The sequence below is a fragment of the Hypoxylon fragiforme genome, assembly GCF_022984875.1.
Source record: "Hypoxylon fragiforme strain CBS 206.31 chromosome Unknown GGS25scaffold_3, whole genome shotgun sequence".
Classification (NCBI taxonomy): Eukaryota; Fungi; Ascomycota; class Sordariomycetes; order Xylariales; family Hypoxylaceae; genus Hypoxylon; species Hypoxylon fragiforme.
The window spans coordinates 3,587,123-3,605,182 of NW_026054758.1; the positions used below are offsets into that span (position 1 = coordinate 3,587,123).

The 18,060-nt window shown below is 47.9% G+C and overlaps 5 protein-coding genes across 5 annotated transcripts; 3 read left to right on the plus strand and 2 right to left on the minus strand.

Annotated features, from left to right (window-relative positions):
- Nucleotides 1-1,064: 1,064 nt before the first annotated feature.
- GGS25DRAFT_519935 (uncharacterized protein) lies at nt 1,065-2,492 on the minus strand (the record flags this gene model as incomplete). The annotated part of the gene is made up of 2 exons (XM_049263798.1): nt 1,065-1,959; nt 2,056-2,492. The coding sequence occupies 2 exons, from the start codon at nt 2,490-2,492 to the stop codon at nt 1,065-1,067; spliced, it is 1,332 nt and encodes a 443-aa protein (XP_049119396.1).
- A 411-nt stretch (nt 2,493-2,903) lies between these two features.
- Nucleotides 2,904-7,110, plus strand: GGS25DRAFT_483450 (carbon-nitrogen hydrolase). Its single transcript, XM_049260371.1, is given in 5 exon segments — nt 2,904-3,241; nt 3,254-3,831; nt 5,807-6,011; nt 6,120-6,573; nt 6,733-7,110. The coding sequence occupies 4 exon segments, from the start codon at nt 3,325-3,327 to the stop codon at nt 6,788-6,790; spliced, it is 1,224 nt and encodes a 407-aa protein (XP_049119397.1). The 5' UTR covers nt 2,904-3,241; nt 3,254-3,324; the 3' UTR covers nt 6,791-7,110.
- Nucleotides 7,111-8,508: 1,398 nt separating this feature from the next.
- GGS25DRAFT_203332 (uncharacterized protein) lies at nt 8,509-10,368 on the minus strand. Its single transcript, XM_049256823.1, has 2 exons — nt 9,945-10,368; nt 8,509-9,782 (listed from the first exon to the last, which is right to left on the minus strand). Exons 1-2 carry the CDS (start codon nt 10,030-10,032, stop codon nt 8,641-8,643), a joined length of 1,230 nt encoding a protein of 409 aa, XP_049119398.1. The 5' UTR covers nt 10,033-10,368; the 3' UTR covers nt 8,509-8,640.
- A 675-nt stretch (nt 10,369-11,043) lies between these two features.
- Nucleotides 11,044-14,284, plus strand: GGS25DRAFT_483464 (uncharacterized protein). Its single transcript, XM_049260372.1, has one exon. It carries the CDS (start codon nt 11,132-11,134, stop codon nt 14,159-14,161), a length of 3,030 nt encoding a protein of 1,009 aa, XP_049119399.1. The 5' UTR covers nt 11,044-11,131; the 3' UTR covers nt 14,162-14,284.
- Nucleotides 14,285-14,672: 388 nt separating this feature from the next.
- On the plus strand, nt 14,673-18,046 carry GGS25DRAFT_519939 (vacuolar protein sorting-associated protein 11; the record flags this gene model as incomplete). Its single annotated transcript, XM_049263799.1, has 7 exons — nt 14,673-14,687; nt 14,775-15,026; nt 15,126-15,245; nt 15,305-15,946; nt 16,002-16,235; nt 16,322-16,657; nt 16,709-18,046. 7 exons carry the CDS (start codon nt 14,673-14,675, stop codon nt 18,044-18,046), a joined length of 2,937 nt encoding a protein of 978 aa, XP_049119400.1.
- Nucleotides 18,047-18,060: the final 14 nt, after the last annotated feature.

Genomic DNA, 18,060 nt, shown 5'->3' on the forward strand with positions numbered 1-18,060 from the left:
TTCGAGATTGCCGGAGGTTTTTTTACGATGTATAAATGATTCATAGTCCTCCTAGGACTCCTAATACCTGTTTAGAGATACCCACCCCTGAGCAGATGGCGTCAGGCATCAGACAGTGGAGTTGGTTTTCTCGTTCATCAAGGCAACTAATAAATAGAACTTCTTCATCTGCACCTGTGTTTCCTGTGAATATCGATTTCCTTGACATTTTGACTGCTCCTCGGGTCTTGTTACCTGCAAATGTCCAACTGCTAAAACAAACAATACAGTCGTATCATTATGAAGTTTATCTCCAGCTAAAATGTTAGCATGTTTTGTGAATATTTGCTCTTCCCGGTAGAAAGTGCAACGTGAGGCGCCATGCTCTAGTCAGTGTGGTCATGCTATAAATAAATTTTATTCATAACTTCAAACACTATTCTTCGAGCCTAGGCAATTGACCATTTATTAATAAACAAGCGCCTCTATCCTTGGAGCTGGGTATCGATCTAACCTAGGTTATTAGACAGGTACGAATACGTATCTCATCTACAGTAGGTACGCATCTAACCATCTAGCCATCTACTTGACCTAGGTAAAAGTAATAGGTAGTAAGCTCTGTTTTGGTATGGCTGTATTGATCGATTTGTGTGTGTGTGTGTGTGTGTGTATGTATTATCAATCATGGTCCCAGCCTTGGGTGGATGGGTGGATGGGTGGGTAGGTGGATGGGTGGATGGGTGGGTAGGTAGGTTAACTGTGAAAGGGGGGTGGGAGTGGCTAGTTGGTATTATTGAAAAAGGAATATTGGAAAATAGGCTTGGTAGGTAGGTAGGTATATTATTATGTGGGAAAAGGGGAAAGGGGAAAGGGGGGTGGCTAGTGGTATTTGTATGTATGCATGTATGTATGTATGTGTGGCTGTAATAGGGGTAATCCAACTGCTGTGACTTTGGCGGCTTTTATCGGCGTGGTATATCGATTTACCTCGGTGTGTATGTGTGTATATACCAGGCTTTATCGAATGAACTTTGCCGAGAAATGGAGTGCCAAGGTGGAAGAGGGAGTAGTGATTGTCATGTCTGTTAGCCGTCCCACGCCCGGGAGGCGCTATTTTCCACCCTGGGCGTCAACTGCAGCCCACTGAGCGCCTGGTTCATCGCTCTGCCGAGAACACTGTGTATCGCGGATTCCGGCGCCAGATCAGCGTCCGTGTGAAACACCAGCTCTTTCAGCTTGGGGAAGTGGGAGCCGGCGAGTCGCGGCTGGATGGTATAAAAGTACTCGAGGAACGGGAGGCGGTCGGCGCCGTACAGGTGGAAGGCGGTCAGAGAGGGCGGGAGGATCTTCTTGAATATACGGCGGTCGCGGGGGACGTCGGCGAGGTGCCAGCGGACCAGGAGCTCGTAGTCGATGTGGGCGACCTTGAGCGAGGTGCAGTGCAGGAGATTAAGGTCCGGGGGCTGGGGCAGGATGGCGGCCATGGTGTGCTCGAGGACGGGCCACTCTCTGTATTGATAGGATAGGAAGGCGTGGGTGTTGACGGGCAGGTTGCGTATGTCCCGGTGCACATCCCAGACGCCTTTCAGGTAGCTGAACACCTCGAGCTTCGGGCAGTGCTGGATCAGCATGCCCTCACGGGACGTGTAGGGCAGGTTTCCGTCGATGTGAAGCGCTCGCAGTTTGGCTAGCGTGGGGACCAGCGCCGGGCAGAAATGGTGTTGGGCTAGGCGTCTGGGAACGTACATGTCGGTCAAGACGTAGCGCGGCCGGAGGAAAAGGGTGTGGATGTTGGGGGCTACCCCTGAGAACAAACCGGGCGCATCCGACGGCCTGATTCCCGTGCCTTCTGCGCCGTAGTCCAGCTTCACGACCTCTAGCTTGCGGAGACGGTTGTCGGGAGACTGGTCGCGCCAATAACATAGAATTTGGAACTTGTAGACGCCTCCAACGATCCCTAGTCCCAGATGAAGCGTTTTCCTGTGGGAGTAGGTAAGGCACCTAGTTAGCCATTACAATCTTCCGGAGTAGGCACACTGGGAAATATAGTAATAAAAGGTGCTGAGTACAACTTACAGATTCGGAAGCAAACACGGTAGCATGTTTATTATGATGCGGGCTTGTTCGAAGCCTGACATGCTTGGCAGGGCAGGCTTATTTACCCTAATTCCTATCTTCTGACCTGCGTCCTCTAAGATGTGATGACTATACTTAGAAGCTGTGGAAGAGTCAATCTTGTCAATTCGAAGAGTGGTGACGAGGCTCGCCAGGCGTGGCGAATTGCAGATGGTATCGAAGTAGGCAGCGAGCGACCTTCCTGCTGCCTCCCCGTAAAGGCGGTAGGTGGTGTATGTTCGGTAGAGGTGCCGCTCTGCGAGATCATTAAGGAACTTGTTGCACTGGGAGAGATGGGCTATGGATTTGTAGCTGCAGGAACGCTCCATCTCATCCAAGATGCCTAACCAAATCTCGGCTGGGAAATGGCCGAGTACTGTTGGTTCTTTGCAATACATGGTGATGGGCCGTTGCTTGGTAATTTCCTTTTTTGGGAAGAAGGGAAGACAGTAAGTAGGTAGCTTTTGATACTAAGATATGGCAATCCTATATTTCTATTTCGTATAGATCAAATGAGGAAGACATCAAGTCAGAGTGGTAAAGGATAGATGAAATATAAATAGCATTGAAGGGAGGTAAGCTCATCGCATTTTGCCTTTACCTATTGATACCTATATGAACTAATTCAGTGTCTATCTCCTCTAAGCACATACCTCCGGTTAGATTCAACATCACCGAGAGTTCGGCTACCCGCCTAGATGGTTGGTGCGGTAGGTACATCTTTTTTTTTTTTTTATTATTACAAGCTTTGATGCCAAAGGATGATAGCCAAGTTTGTTATGAAATGGGAATGGAAATGGGAATGGAAATGGGAATGGAAATGGGAATGGGATGAAGTTAATAAAGTAGAGTTGGGTTGGGTTGCATCTTAAATAGGTATATTAAATACAACTAAAGTAAACTAATGCACCCCAGATCACGAGACGTAGCGGGGCAAAAACGCCATAGGACTGATAGATTAGGCTTCTTCTTGAGGGGTTAATGGGTTGATGGGTTGATTTAAGTTTTTGTCTATATTGATCGAATTAGTAGGCGCCTCCCCAAATAACTTGAAACATTAAAGTGCCCTATGCATAGCACTAAGGAGCTTACTATATCAACTTACTGTATCTTCACTTTGAGCCTCTTCATCATTTTGACTCTTCTCCATCATACTTCTCATCATACTTCTCATCATACTTCTCAAGGCTAGGTACCGAGTCCCCAAAGTTAACCTACATAACTTTAACAATGTCTCCTACATTGATTAGGTTGGCAACAGCCTCTCCATCCACAGCAAATACACCATCGGAGACACTAGCTCAACTTTACCAGGTTGCTAGCATTGCTGCTGCTAATGATGCTGATATCCTACTACTTCCCGAGGCTTATCTAGGTGGCTACCCGCGAGGTTTAGATTTTGGATGTAAGATTGGTTCACGGACCGCCGAGGGCCGTGACGAGTATCTCCGCTACTTCCAGAGTGCTGTCGATTTAGGTGATACTGTCGGCGATGGAGCTGGTGCCGGCGATGCTTGGGTGAATAAGCAGCTGGGGGCCCAAGCCAGGGATGGACAAGCTGACGCACCGGTGACCAGGGGTGATGGCACGCGAGAGGAGCTGGAACGAATCGCTAGGCACACCGGTGTGTTCATCGTGGTCGGCCTGGTCGAAAAGACAGGAGGCAGCTTGTATTGCTCTGTTGTTTACGTTTGTCCGAAGTTGGGAATGATTGGGAAGAGGAGAAAGGTCCTACCGGTAGGCTTTATTCTATTCTATCTTTCTTTTTTTCTCTCTTTCTTTGAATACTACTGTTCACCCAAGTTGCTTACGCACCCCCCTGCCGACTACCTATCATTGGTCAGCTGAGAGTTGCCCCTTATCTTCCTCACCAATCGTAGCTGTTGATGCTGCAGCTATTTACTTCATAGCCTTGCAGGGGGTTTGCTTGACAATCTCTTATATCTGGAATGACTCCCCTCCATAAGATCCCGGAACTCGCATTGCTATACTACTTATCCGTGAAGACCAAATTTCGGTCAGAATCATCTTCAAGATGGATTGTCAATCACACGACAATTTATCAAGTGCATATCCGCAACTACAGAATCGGCCAAAGAAATACGCAGCTCCGTCAGAATGGGAATCTCTTAGGGGGGTCATTAAGAGTCTTTATTTAGAGCAGAATAAAACTCTTAAAGAAGTCAGGCAGATTATGGCTAAAGACCACGGATTCCACGCCACGCAAGTTGCCCGTACAATGCAATATCCCAGAATGACCATTTCTCACCATGAACAGGATGGGAATGTACAAGAAGAGGATCAGAGCCTGGGGCATCGATAAGAAATTGAAGGAATCTGAGGTTCTGGAGATTCTTCATCAGAAATCCGAACGAGACTTTGCCGGAAAACCGTCTAAGCTGTTTATTCGAGGTCGAAATGTGGATTTGGAGAGAATCCAGCGTTATGTGGAACATAAACGAAGCTTCCGAGCCAATTGTGAAAACGTTTACGAAAGAGTTCCTTTTGGCGCCGTCGTGCTGCGCACACCATCACCAGTTGCTCTTGCGTCGCCGCCAGATGTTCGCAAGTTGGAAGAGATCATGACCGTCTTGCGCGATTACATCAGAGCGTGCACCGTTGGCCCTCAATCTCGTTGGGTGCGGACCCCTGATGGGTATTCTACTCGGAGTCCCGCCCCCATAGACTTGAGTGCTTCGAGATCATGTACAGTCGGAGCTTGGGATGAGCTTGCGTCCCTCCATTTATCTATGGAACATACAAAGTCTCCAGCCGAAATGTTTCAGGCTTTGGATTCGTCTCTGAACAATCTGAAAGATGCCATGAAGGATGAGCTACCCGAATTTGTCGTTATGATGATCTACTTCTTACGCTTCACCTGGCCTGGACATCCCGTCCTACTATACATGTTTCGAAAGCATGTTGGCGATCTCTCCTCGGTACTCCTTGGCCCAATACATCCGTTAACTCTTATCTGGAAAGATGCGTCTAACCTAGAGGATAATTTTGACGAGGTCGTTGAGGAAATCCTACACGTGCTATTCAAGGAGCTGTCGGAACGTCTTGGCGCAGATGATGACATCGTTGAGCTTGCTCGGCGGGGTTGGCGGTTCGCCCCAAACTCACTGGAGGGCATGTCGGAAGTAATGAGACAGTATCAGACATGGTTGGCTGCTCATGCAGACTGGCCTAGCTCTATGTTGCGTTCTTTTATTGTGCAGACACGCCTCATAATAGCGAACTTCGATGAGAAAACCTCGAGAAACCAGCTACTTGAGGCACATGCCACCATACAATCCATTTTGGGTAACCAGGAGACCAGTGACCAACCTCCCGCAAGTGCGGAGGAGGCAACTTCCCTGGCCAACCTAGATGGGGGTCTCTCCTTGCGCTTAGGAAATACCGTCGAAGCTGAGAGGGGCTTTTTGAGAGCAGTGGAGATTGCTCGACGTCATAAGCTACCATCGAGAAACCAGATCATCCCCCTGAAAAACTTGGAGATGCTCTACAAGGCTAAAGGGAAGCATTTGGAGCTCGCAAAAACCAGGCGGGAACTTCAAGTGTCAGAGAGCAAAATACTACAAGAGATTGGGCAAGCCCAATGATTCGAGCATCGAGTTAGGCAGACTGAACACTGGCTTTATAAATCATAGCCACCAAACATAGTCTACATATCATCATTTTCTTAGATGAATGCTGACAGCGGACTTAGACAGGGTCAGAACGACTCATTTGGGCTCAGGGATCGCCCGCAACCCTCAAGGCAGTGAGCACTACTATTCGTGGCGTCCGAATTAATATGGCTGCTGCTATCTGTTGGGAAAATTACATGCCGCTTTTACGGCAGACCCTCTACGCGCAAAACATCAATCTCTACCTCGCTCCTACTGCGGATAACCGTGAGGCTTGGTTAGGACGTAAGTATTTTCGAACGTGGTTATCCCTAGTAAACCATATGTTGAATCTCTACCACCTTATACTTTAAATGTTGCTGGTGAGGCAATTGCTAAATACACCTTTCTCAGTGATGCGTACTGTGGCAATCGAGGGTCGTTGCTTCGTCATCAGCTCAAATATGTGTAACACTTCGCCGCGTGACAACAAGCCAAGCGACTCTGAATCAGCCGGACATGGAGGCCATCGAGCCGGCGGGGCTAATGGCGCTGCTGGGAGGAGAAAATCTGTGATTGACGAGGACGGGAACGAGATCGCGCTCCCCAATGGAAAACAGACAGCTTCGACAACTGCCGTATTCGAAGCTGAAGGGGTCCGAAAGAACGGACATGTCGAGCCGGCGGCTAAGGCTGCCGTCGCCGCCGCTGCTAGCACTCGGGGCGGATCGAGCATTGTCTCGCCGTTTGGCGATGTCGTTGCCGGGCCGCAGTGGGATGACGGCTGTAACGTCATATTCGCGGATGTTGATTTCGATGACTGCGTGCGAGGGAGGCTGGACTTGGATGTTGCTGGGAGTTATTCGAGGTACGCACATGCTTTTATTTGCTGTTTTCTTCTCCCTACACCCCCTTTTAATTAGGTGCCTGGCATCTATCTTCCTTTCCTTGGTGATAAGGAAAGACTGTTGTTGCAACTTCCGTATTTGGAGATCATCTAGCTGACCATAGACGCGCATAACCATAGAAACGACGCCTTTAAATTCTCCGTCGTGGGCTTGAACCTTGAGCCCTTGCCGTACTGATAATTTGCTCTGGCTGCCTCCTAAGCATTCTGCTCCCTTCGTTCTCTTTCTCGTCTGCCTTTTAACACGGCTTATGATTCATGTAAACTCCGTTTCATCCATATATTGCAAGGTATCCATGTACATCATATGGCGTTGACGAGTTGGCTGAGCATGTGGAATAAGATGGGACAGGACATCTACCTCAAATCTTTGGGTACGATTTATGTCTTTCTTTCAAGGAGGATGATGGAATAGTCTATATTGCAGTATAGTATGGTACCTGTACATACCTTGTATATATACTACTACTATGCACCTATCTGCGTACACAAGCTCCACCCCCCCTCTCTTATACTCCCCGTTATTAAAGGCCTCTGAATCTCTAGGTACCTAGGTAGGCGTGTAACGCACCTGATGATATCATGTCCACGACCCATCCCTCACTTATATTTCTACCTCCCGAGTACTCAACAGTGCCCACTACCTAGTACTCTCCTTACCTACCTACCTACCTACCTACCTACCAACCAACCAACCACATATCATCATCACTACCAGTATACACTAAAGCTCAAACACCCCATACCTACCTACCTATCAAGACCAACAAGCACAAACCAACAGTAACCGAATAACTACCTACCTAACCACCCCGGACCAGGTCATTAAATATTTGTACACTAAACACGACCCCCCTTACCGTAGAGGAAACAACGGTAGCGGCAACAGCTAACCTAGGTAGAGCAATATCATCATGCATGTATGCATTTATGGTTTGATGTATACTACCTACTAGTAGGGTAGGATACACTGGAGCGGACGTGGCCCCTTTTCTCCTGTCATGGGAATATAGGAGTTTATGTAGGTACAGTACGGAGGTATATAGTACTAACCTAGAGGTAGCTCTAAGTGTTGTATAGGTATCTTTTTAGGGAGGTTGCGAGGGCAGGTTTTTTTTGCCATCTTGCCACGGCGTTGGATATAGGTATCAACTAATCAACCAACCAACAGTCATTGGTATTACCGGCATCGAAGTACATAGGTAGGTAGTCACCCATAGGTACGCATTAAACCCTCCCAAGTCATGAATACCTACCTAACCTAGGTAGATACCCCTAAGTAGGTAGCCACCCAAGTAATCAATGATTGCCATGCTTCCCAGTTTCAAATACTCAATCTCAAATTCGCGCTTAGCATTCTCGTACCTAGATAGGTACCTAGTAGGTATGTAGGTATACAACAACCCCATAGACAGCATACAGGTAAAAAGGTAAGTGCCTAGGTAGGTGAGTAAGTAGTAAACTCGAAAACCCAGGTCCTCTCTCTCTGTGTTTTCACTCCCTTTCTCTCTCGCTCAACTTACAAATACAAGTACAAGTACAGTAATAACGGGTATCAAAAATTTGCTTCGCCTTCGCCTTGGCCTTTGTTTATCCACTCCCTTTGCTCCCCTCCGAACCTTTAGGAGCCTCAACCCGGTCCAGCCTAAACCTAGCCCTGCCTGCCAGCCAGGTAGTCGGTGCAAAATCAATCAATCAGCCAACCAATCCTCTCATTCCCCAAAGTCCCCAGGGTGGAGGAGGCAACTCCCAGGTAGTCACTGACTCCTGGATTTATGAAAGAGAGAGCCCGTTGAAACCAACCCCTTTGCTTACTCTACTGCTCAAAGGAATGGAATTTATAACTTTGATGCGTGCCTGTACGAACGACTCTTCGGAGCTGTTGGAATGCTGTTTCCCGGCCTTCAATGCACCGCCTTTCTTTTTTTTTCTTTTTTTTTTTGCTTCGTTTGGATCAGGTGTTTTCGGGCTTGATAGCCTAGTATAGTTTTACCACCCTTTATTCATAATGAACGCTATACCCTCATCCTATTCTACAACCGTGTAGCCTTTCTCCGCAGCCTCGCGTGGGGATGCTAGTGGGCTTCCGGCACCGCTGACGCTATCAGCACGGCCATGACCTAGCAATCCACTACGCACGCTAGCTGCATCACCACCGAGTCCCTGCTTGCCTGCGTATAAACTAGTGCGCTCGCCGGCTAGAGTGGTAGTAGGCGTAATGCCGGTTGTGGAGTAGATGCTGGTACGCTCGTTGAGGCGTGACGTGGATTGGTGCAAGTCCCGGCCTGTGCCATCGATGTTCGCGCTCAGTACGCTGAGAGGGAGACTCTCGCGACTGCCACCCCAAAGAGAGGATGGCGCAAGAGCGCGCACGGAAGCGTCGGTGTCCATGGATCGGCGTCGCCGTCGTTTGCTGGAAGAAGCGAGGGTCAAGACGGAGGCGTTGTCCGTAAGGAGGTTGTTGGCGGTGGCCATGTTGTATGTGGTTGGGTGACCGGGTACCGAGTGCGGAGCTAGGTACGGCGGGATCGCGGACGCGGGGGAATTTGTGGGGAAAGGTTGAGTGAATTGGATGGTCTGGGAATTGGCTGGATTGGGTGAATGCCCGTTCTGATGCGTGCCGTTGATCACACCATTGGGACCCATGGATTGAATGGTGGTGAGGGTGGTGGTTAAAGATCGCACCGAAGGCGCAGGGGATGAGAAAGTGCTGTCTCCTCCTCTTCTCGAGTCAAAGTTACCGGCTGTTCGACTAGTCCCTGCCACCGAAGATTCCATGTTGGAAGAGGCATGCAAAGAATGTGTGGCTTCGTGATCGGTGGACATCGTAGGCGCTACCGACATATTACCGCGGGTGGGAGGACCGGCGCCATCTATGGATGTGCCAGCTGAGGAATGACTTCTTCGAGCGAGGGATGGATCGGAAACCCTGGCGCTTTGGGCAGTAGAGAAAGAGGGATCGCTCTGATGAGCAGGGACGGATATGCCGATGTGACCGGATTGAGGATAAGGGTTATTGTTTTTGGAAGATCGTTTCTTGGAAACCTTGGGGACGGCATCGCGTTTAGAATGGCTGTGGCGGCCACCTTCTGTAGTACCGTTCTTAAAATTGGCAAGCTTCTTGACCCATGTCGAGAAGGGACGTCTGCGTCCTGGGCGTTCTTGACGATCTGTCATAATGACTGTTAGAGCAGCAGGTTGGGATTCATCGGCTGTGCTGGGGGTTGTGAAATAAGAATGTAAAAAAGGAGAGTGGTTGGAATGGCGATGTTTGAAACGAAGGGACGGCATATAGATGATAAAGTATTTCCAGGAAGAGAGCAAATAATTACCAGTAGCAGCAGCAGTAGCAGTAGCTGTATTAGTAGTAGTAGAGGTAGTAGCAGTAATAGGAAGCGGGGATGTTTCAGTCATAGCCATCTCAGATCAGATGGGCCTGGGGGGCTTTTTATCTTTTCTATCTTTTTATTAAGAAGAATCGACTTAGCAGCAAAGTGTAAAAATCGACAAGTAACGATCGAATAAGAATTTAACTTTTGGTTGTCAAATAAAAAATAATGATGCTAAATAGATTAGGTAGATAAAAAAGATAAAAAATGATGAATGATGAAGAGACGTGTCGTGTCGTGTCGTATGGTTGTATGAGTGGACGCGATGACGATTTTGGGGGGTCTCAATTGACGACAGTTACGCAGCTGTATGGCCCTGGAGAACTGGAGTTGGGCAGCTCCGACTAAAGTGAAGGGATGAGAGGTAGTGTACAGTATGCGACAATGATCTAGACTCGTGTAGCCTATGCAGCCTATGTAGCCTATCTAAAGTTGAGACGGAACGAACGGATGGGGGGGTTTTATCGTTTAGTTCTGTCTACTAGGCTGTTGGCGCTTTTGGGATTTCTATTCAGTGTTGCACTGTTGGCAAGAAAGAAGAAGCTAAAGGTTTGAATTAATGCGGCCCAACTTGAAAAATGAAAAATAAGGTAAGATGGAAATAAAATGAGATCAATTGATGTTAGTGGATATCTACTTAGGTACCAAAAGTAAAATAAAATAAAACAAAACAAAATATTTCATGGATGATGGTGGCTTCCTCTTCAAAGCGCTGACAGCATCATCCGTGATACGTGATACGGTGATACATCAATGAAGCAAAGCCCCTTGGTATTTCCGATGTCCCATTTGATCATTGATCCATCAATGATTGATGAATAGTGGATATGAGGCTGATGCCTTTCTCCACAGAGATTACTACTAGGTGCTAGTGTAGTACCGCCTGGTACCTACTACTAACATCACCTAGAGTAACATAGAGTAGGTGCCCAAGGTAGTTACATGATCGATACAAAGTAGGACAAAGGACAATAGTTATCATCAGCCACATTACCTTTCAAATTCCACTACGTCAATGTGGCTAGCCAGCTTAAATAATCAAATAACATTGAACATCAACTTGGATGTTTAAACCTTTGACTTGGGAACTTTGGTATCATTTTCTATTCTGAAGTTATACCTGAAACCCCATGAACGGAAATGAGAATGTTGAGAAAGGGAACAATATTCTACATTCAGCGATGTCCATCCAGCAGTTGCCGGATCATGTCATTGCCCAAATCAAATCGTCTACCACCATAACATCACTCAACGGTGTCGTTTGTGGCCTAGTTAAGAATTCCCTCGACGCCAACGCAACCAAAATCAATATATCTATTGACTATGTTCGAGGAAATTGCTCAGTCGAGGATAATGGCTTGGGTATCTCCCCCCAAGAATTCAAGTCTACTGGTGGCCTTGGCAAGCTACACTACACGTCGAGGTTCCCTCCTTGCAATCATAGTCATGGTCGGCATGGTGTTTTTCTAGCTTCCGTGGCATCACTATCCTTATTGTCTATTACTTCCCACCATAGTGGTTATCATTCCCATAATTCGGTTAGAATCCACAACTCTGAGATATTGGCACGGCATACCCCTTCATTGCCAGAGCAAAGGTTGTTAAGCTTTCCTCATGGAACCCGGACAACCGTTAGGGACCTTTTCGGCTCCATGCCTGTTAGAGTGAAGCAGAGGGCCCTTGACGCTGATAGAGGCGCCAATGCCAAAAATTGGGAGCGACTCAAGCATTCTCTCGTAGCCCTATTGCTTGCCTGGCCATGCCAGGTTACCATAACAATTCACGATTCCCTTGACCAGCGAAACTTTACGCTTCGTGCCCCGGATGAGCCCTTGAATCCCCAAGAGAATAAACATGATATTCCTAGTCTCGTTACTCGTGTTTCGAGGATATTTTTCCAAGCCCAACTTTCTGATGACCGCTCTCGAGACTTATGGGTATCCTTGAAGGCATCAACAGGTCACATCTCTGTTGTAGGTGCTGTGTCACTAGTTCCTGTGGTATCTCGGCAAATGCAGTTCATCAGCATAGGCGTTAGACCCATCTCCAACGAGCATGGCTCAAACGTCCTATACGAAGAAATAAACCGATTATTTGCGAATTCTAGCTTCGGAGTTAAGGAAGAAAGTAGCGACCTCAACGAGGATGAGCAAAAAAGGAGGGCGAAAGACCGCCGATATAAAACAGACGGCTATACCAACCAGGAACTTCGAGGTAGGAAGGGAGTGGACCGATGGCCCATGTTCTACATCAAAATCAACTTGGAAGAGCCAATTTATCGACTTTCCGAATGTGACGTGGAAGAAATACTGAATGAACGTCACAAAAGTCTGAGAGAAATCGTGGATATTCTAACGGCGGTGATTTACCAATTCCTCAAAGCACATCACTTTCGCCCGAAGTATTCTAAGCCTCGTCAGACTGCGTCGTCCAGATCATTACGGCATCAAGATGTACGCAGCGAATCTTCATCTAGAAGCTCTACACCAAAGGCGGGTCATAGGACAGACCGGACTCGCGTGTCTCGAAGCCGAGTATCGAGTGGGGACTTGGCGAGCACCCGTCTCAGTTTTGCTTTGGATACTTCTCGCTCACGACCCGAATCTCCGTTCAATTCATGGACTCGCGTTAAATCAGGACAGCCTCAATATGCACATCCACAGGTGAAGTCCCATTTACATCGAGAAACCTCTGCAGATCTTAGTGCGACACAGCCCCCTATAAAGTCACCACGCGTTGAGAGCGATGATCCTGATAAGGAAGATCCCCTAGTTGCTCCAGACGGCACATTGCTTCGTATCCCTTTCCCCGACATAGAAACTAGCACACCTAAGTTTATTGAAGAACCTCCCCGTGAGAACCCCAGTATTATTGAAGAGCGACCGGAACTTCGGGGAGGCGAGGAAGTCTTATGGAGCAACCCGGCGACCAAAGAAACCTTGGTGATCAACGCACGAACTGGCGTTGTAATCCAACCCGTGAAGAATAGAGACGCAATATCTGAAGGACATGATGATATCAATGGCCAGTCATCTAGAAAAAGGCTACGAGTAAATACCCGACCAGCCTCCCGAGATGAGAGAAGCAGTTGGCTAGGCGATCTTTTATCGTCTTGGGAGAATCCCGTTTTTCCATCCCAAGAACCGCCAATTCCAGTTGTTTTCGATGAAGAAAAGGCATTAGCCTTTACAGATTCCTCCGAGGGCCATTGCCACGGATGCCATTCCGGATCGTTGGATGTGCTACAACCTTCTTACAGCGTGGAGGGCCGTCTTTCAAAAGAAAACCTACGAAACGCGACAGTCATAGCGCAGTTGGACTGCAAATTTATCTTGGTCAAAGTACCTTTGTCATCCTCGCCGTTCCATACACATGCTGAAAATGAGCCTGGGCCTTCACTACTCGTCATAATTGATCAGCATGCCGCAGATGAGCGTTGTTGGGTTGAAGCCTTGATGAAGGACTATTTTGTAGTAGTAGAAAATACTGATACATCTACTGAACAGCCTCAGCCATTGGTTCAAGCCCAAGTCGAGCTACTAGAAAAGCCTCTCACATTCGACATTTCGGCCCAGGATAGCCGCCAACTCGAACGCTCCGTGGAATATTTCAGATGTTGGGGGATCTTGTTCAAAACCAGCCTGGTGGCGAAATCCAAGCCAAACAGCCAGCGCCGGGCGCAGTTGCTAGTATTCGCGCTACCACCAAGCATAGCTGAAAGATGTCGTCAAGAACCTCGATTGCTGGTCGAACTACTAAGGAAGGAAGCATGGAAAGTTGAGGAGCAATGGCCCAGCGCCTCTCAGCACATTCGGACAGAGACAGATCAGGATGGTGGCGGTAATTCTACTGAATTGCATTGGCTATCTCGATTTCATGGATGTCCAGGAGGAATTCTAGAAATGATTAACTCCAGAGCCTGTCGCAGCTCTATCATGTTCAACGACCACCTTTCTCACGAAGAGTGTGCCGACCTTGTGAGGCGGTTGACCGACTGCGCGCTACCCTTTCAATGTGCGCATGGCCGGCCATCTATGGTACCACTCGTTGATTTAGGAAACAGTCCACTGAAGGAGGTGGATATAGGGAGATATACGGGCAATTTTGGTAAGGAGTTTAGGAGGTGGAAACAGAGGTTTGATAGCTCAAAAGCATCGTAATGAGTGGGCATATGATTTGTTTTATTCGTATTTAATTTACGTAAGCATGCAGAGATACCCATATATACATCAGGAATAATCCTTAAATTTGTTTGTATTTGATTTTCTATTAATCTTTTGCCATGATTTTCGAAGTTTGGTGACGAATATCACGTACATGTACTAGACTCTGGAGACAGTGACCTACTGTAGGACCTAATGATGCTATACGCCACAACGCCACGGGTAGTTCATCTGGGTTAATAACTAACCGCCGTGCGTTGACCGTAACACAATGCATGAATTTAGTGGACACTAAGCTTATCGATAATCACCTACCTATGTACTCCTAAGCTCTAAATTACTGGGTTAAGCTCCCCGAGTTCTAGTGACGTCCCTCAGCGTCTACAGCGACTTCAGCCTTCTCAGCGTCCTCAGGCTACAAAGATATCGAAACTCCATCCTTTGCAACGATGAACGACACAGAACGGATGCTACCAAGTTGATTGTCGCAAACACCTGAGCCTGCACCATGGCTCTGCTTTTGGTCAGTTAATGCAATCAATGCCCTTTAGTCTCCATATCCTCTCTCTACACTGACTTTAGCTAACTTTCATCGCGTTTCCTTTCTTAGTGGAAAGCATTCGATTTCTTCGAGGTCAGTCAGGTTAAGCTCGGAGACGACGAGACGCGATCCTTCTTCGAGAACAACGAAATATCGAGCGTATGTTCAGGATCCGACAGTTTATTCCTCGGAAGCGACAATGGATATGTGCGAATTATCGGACCAAGCTGGAAAGTTGTCAGAAGCTTTCTTGCCCATGAAACTGGTCGTATTACCCATATGCGCCAGGTCGAGGGTACAAGCTTGTTAGTTACAGTCTCGGTATGAAAATCATGGCATATGGCATATGGCATATGAAATGTAGCATATAGCATGCTATCAACATTATGGACGGTATCGAACAGGGCTGATGAATAGTAGGAAGATCTAAGCAACGAGCCAGTATTGAAAGTCTGGGCACTTGACAAGCCAGTAAAGAAGACGGGATTGCCGACTTGTTTGAGTACATTAAACATACACAACGGCCGAAAACAGTTTCCAGTAAGTATCTACTTGCACTATCACCCTGATGACATAACAATTAAAACTGGACGACACAGATTTCCTCTTTCACCGCTCTTGAAGACCTATCACAACTCGCTGTAGGCTTTGCCAACGGGGCCGTTACAGTGATACGTGGCGACCTAATACACGACCGAGGCACGAAACAGCGGATCGTCTACGAATCCGAAGAACCTATCACAGGCGTAGAATTTGTGGCCGACCCCAAACTCACCACCCTATTCGTCGCAACCACTTCCAAATTTCTCAAATTAGTCATCTCTGGTAAAGGACAAGGGCAGCCTGCCAGAACCATCGATGATGCTGGGTGTGCTGCTGGTTGTATGACCGTAAACGATAAAACTGGAGACATAATCGTGGTTCGAGAGGATGCCGTCTACTATTATACGTTGGAAGGCAGGGGACTTTGCTTTGCCAATGACGGAGCTACAAATCTGGTCGAGACATTCCAGGATTATGTCGCTCTCGTTTCTCCTCCCCCAGTATCTGGAAGTGGAGCATCAGACAGTATTGGAAGACGGTTTGGAACGACTAATACCGACTCCCTCTTCAATGCTGCTAGATTTACCATGGTGGACCCAGCCTTGCAAATAGTCGCCCATTCAGAGTCTCTCATCTCACAAGTCCAAGCCATTTTCCAAATATGGGGGGATCTATTCATTCTGACGCAAGACGGAAAAGTGAGGGGAATGATCGTGTCTATACGCGTGTTGCAATATGCTAATCAGAAGTCAGGTCAGTCGCTACCATGAGAAATCGCTGCAGCAGAGGCTCGAGCTATTGTACCAGCGCAATCTGTTTCCGCTTGCAATCAACCTTGCGCAAAAGTCTGGCATGGACTTGCAGCAACAGAATATCATTTATAGGAAATACGGCGATCACTTATACCAGAAAGGGGATTATGATAGCGCCATGTCTCAATACATAAGAGCTATCGACAACACGGAACCTTCGCAAGTCATCCGGAAGGTGAGTATCCTATACCACACATATATCCACACACACATACATATTCATGTATGCCTATATAAAACCCCACTCTCTAACAAAAACAGTTCCTCGACACACAAAGAATACATAACCTAATCGAGTATCTTGAGGAGTTGCATGAACACCACAAGGCTACATCAGATCATACTACCTTATTGTTGAACTGTTATGCCAAGCTAAAGGATGTCGACAAGCTGGAGAAGTTCATCAAGTCGGAGGGAGACCTCAAGTTTGACTTGGACACTGCCATAACTATGTGCAGACAGGGCGGCTACTTTGAACAAGCTGCTTATCTTGCGACGAAGCATGGCGAGAATGATCTAGTAGTAGATATCCTCATCGAGGATTCGAAGAACTATGCCGAAGCACTTGACTTCATATGGCATCTAGATGCTGAGACGGTATGTAATATAACTCAAATCTTCACTTCGTTCTGTCGCTGATCTTAACAGGCATATCCAAATCTGATGAAGTACGCCAGGGTACTTCTAGAGAACTGTCCAAGTGACACCACCAAGCTTTTCATCGACTACTATACTGGCAAATACAGACCAAGAGTTCATTTGGCACCAGCCGCGGAGACACAGACCATTTCAAGCGGTGGTCTCGCAGCTGGAGCTGCCATTGCTGTACAGAATCTTACAAGTCTACTTCCATTACCATATATGAACACCTCTTCGCTTCCTACGCCTACTGGTCAAGGATCACAAGCAACTGGCAGTGATGCAGGTGCCGGAGATTCGGATACCACGGATCAGAAGTATACCCCACCACCACCTAGAACCGCATTCTCATCTTTTATCGACCACTCGGACGAGTTCATCGTCTTCTTAGAAGCCTGTCTACAGGAAGATTCACTCCAAGAATCTGACAAAGTTGACATTTACACAACACTATTTGAGATGTACCTCCACAAAGCTAGCGAGAGGAAAGGCATGCAGAGAGAGGAATGGGAGCTCAAAGCAAAGAAGCTGATCGAGGGTCGCGAAGTCCCCATCGAGAACTCAAATGTGCTATTATTATCACATCTCTCAGACTTTCGGGACGGTACCACACTTGTTAAAGAACAGGCCGGACTGCTCTTTGATATCTTTCGGTCGTACACTTCAGCCAAGGATACCCGGGGTGCCATCAAAGCTTTGCGGAAGTACGGCGCCGAGGAGCCGCAACTGTATCCCGCGGCGCTCGCCTACTTTACCTCGGACGCACGGATCCTAGAGGAGGCCGGACCCGAGGAACTGGCCAATGTGTTGCGCAAAATCGATACCGATGGTCTGATGGCCCCACTTCAGGTCATCCAGACCTTAGGCTCCAACGCCGTCGCGACCATGGGCATGATCAAGCCATATCTACACGAGACGATCTCGCGCGAGCGCCGTGAGATCGCCGCCAATAGGCGACAGATCAATTCCTTCCGCAAAGAAACCCAGGCCAAGCGCGCGGAGATGGCAGAGCTCGGCGCCAAGCCAGCCGTGTTCCAGGCTCAGCGATGTCCTGGCTGCGGCGGCTTACTCGAGCTTCCCGCCGTGCACTTTTTATGCAAGCACAGCTTCCACCAGCGGTGTCTGAAGCAGGGCGGCGACGACGGCAACGAGGTGGAGTGTCCCGTGTGCGCCGTCAACAACGCGGCCGTGCGCGCCATGAAGCGCAGCCAGGACGAGAGGGCCGACCGCCACGACCTCTTCCAAGATGCACTGAAGAAGAGTAGTAGTAGGGGCGAGGAGAGGTTCAAGGTTGTTGCGCAGTGGTTTGGGCAGGGCGTTATGGGGGCTGGGGTCGTGGAGAGATGAGTAGGTACCTAGGG

Excerpts from the sequence above, each read along its gene's own strand:
- GGS25DRAFT_483450 (XM_049260371.1), top strand. The coding sequence starts at position 3,325 with ATGTCTCCTACATTGATTAGGTTGGCAACAGCCTCTCCATCCACAGCA. Across the intron at positions 3,832-5,806 it reads AGAGGAGAAAGGTCCTACCG|ACAGGGTCAGAACGACTCAT; the intron begins GTAGGCTTTATT and ends CAGCGGACTTAG. Across the intron at positions 6,574-6,732 it reads GTTGCTGGGAGTTATTCGAG|AAACGACGCCTTTAAATTCT; the intron begins GTACGCACATGC and ends GCATAACCATAG.
- GGS25DRAFT_203332 (XM_049256823.1), bottom strand. The coding sequence starts at position 10,032 with ATGGCTATGACTGAAACATCCCCGCTTCCTATTACTGCTACTACCTCT. Across the intron at positions 9,783-9,944 it reads TGCTACTGCTGCTGCTACTG|ATCGTCAAGAACGCCCAGGA; the intron begins GTAATTATTTGC and ends TCATTATGACAG.
- GGS25DRAFT_483464 (XM_049260372.1), top strand. The coding sequence starts at position 11,132 with ATGAACGGAAATGAGAATGTTGAGAAAGGGAACAATATTCTACATTCA.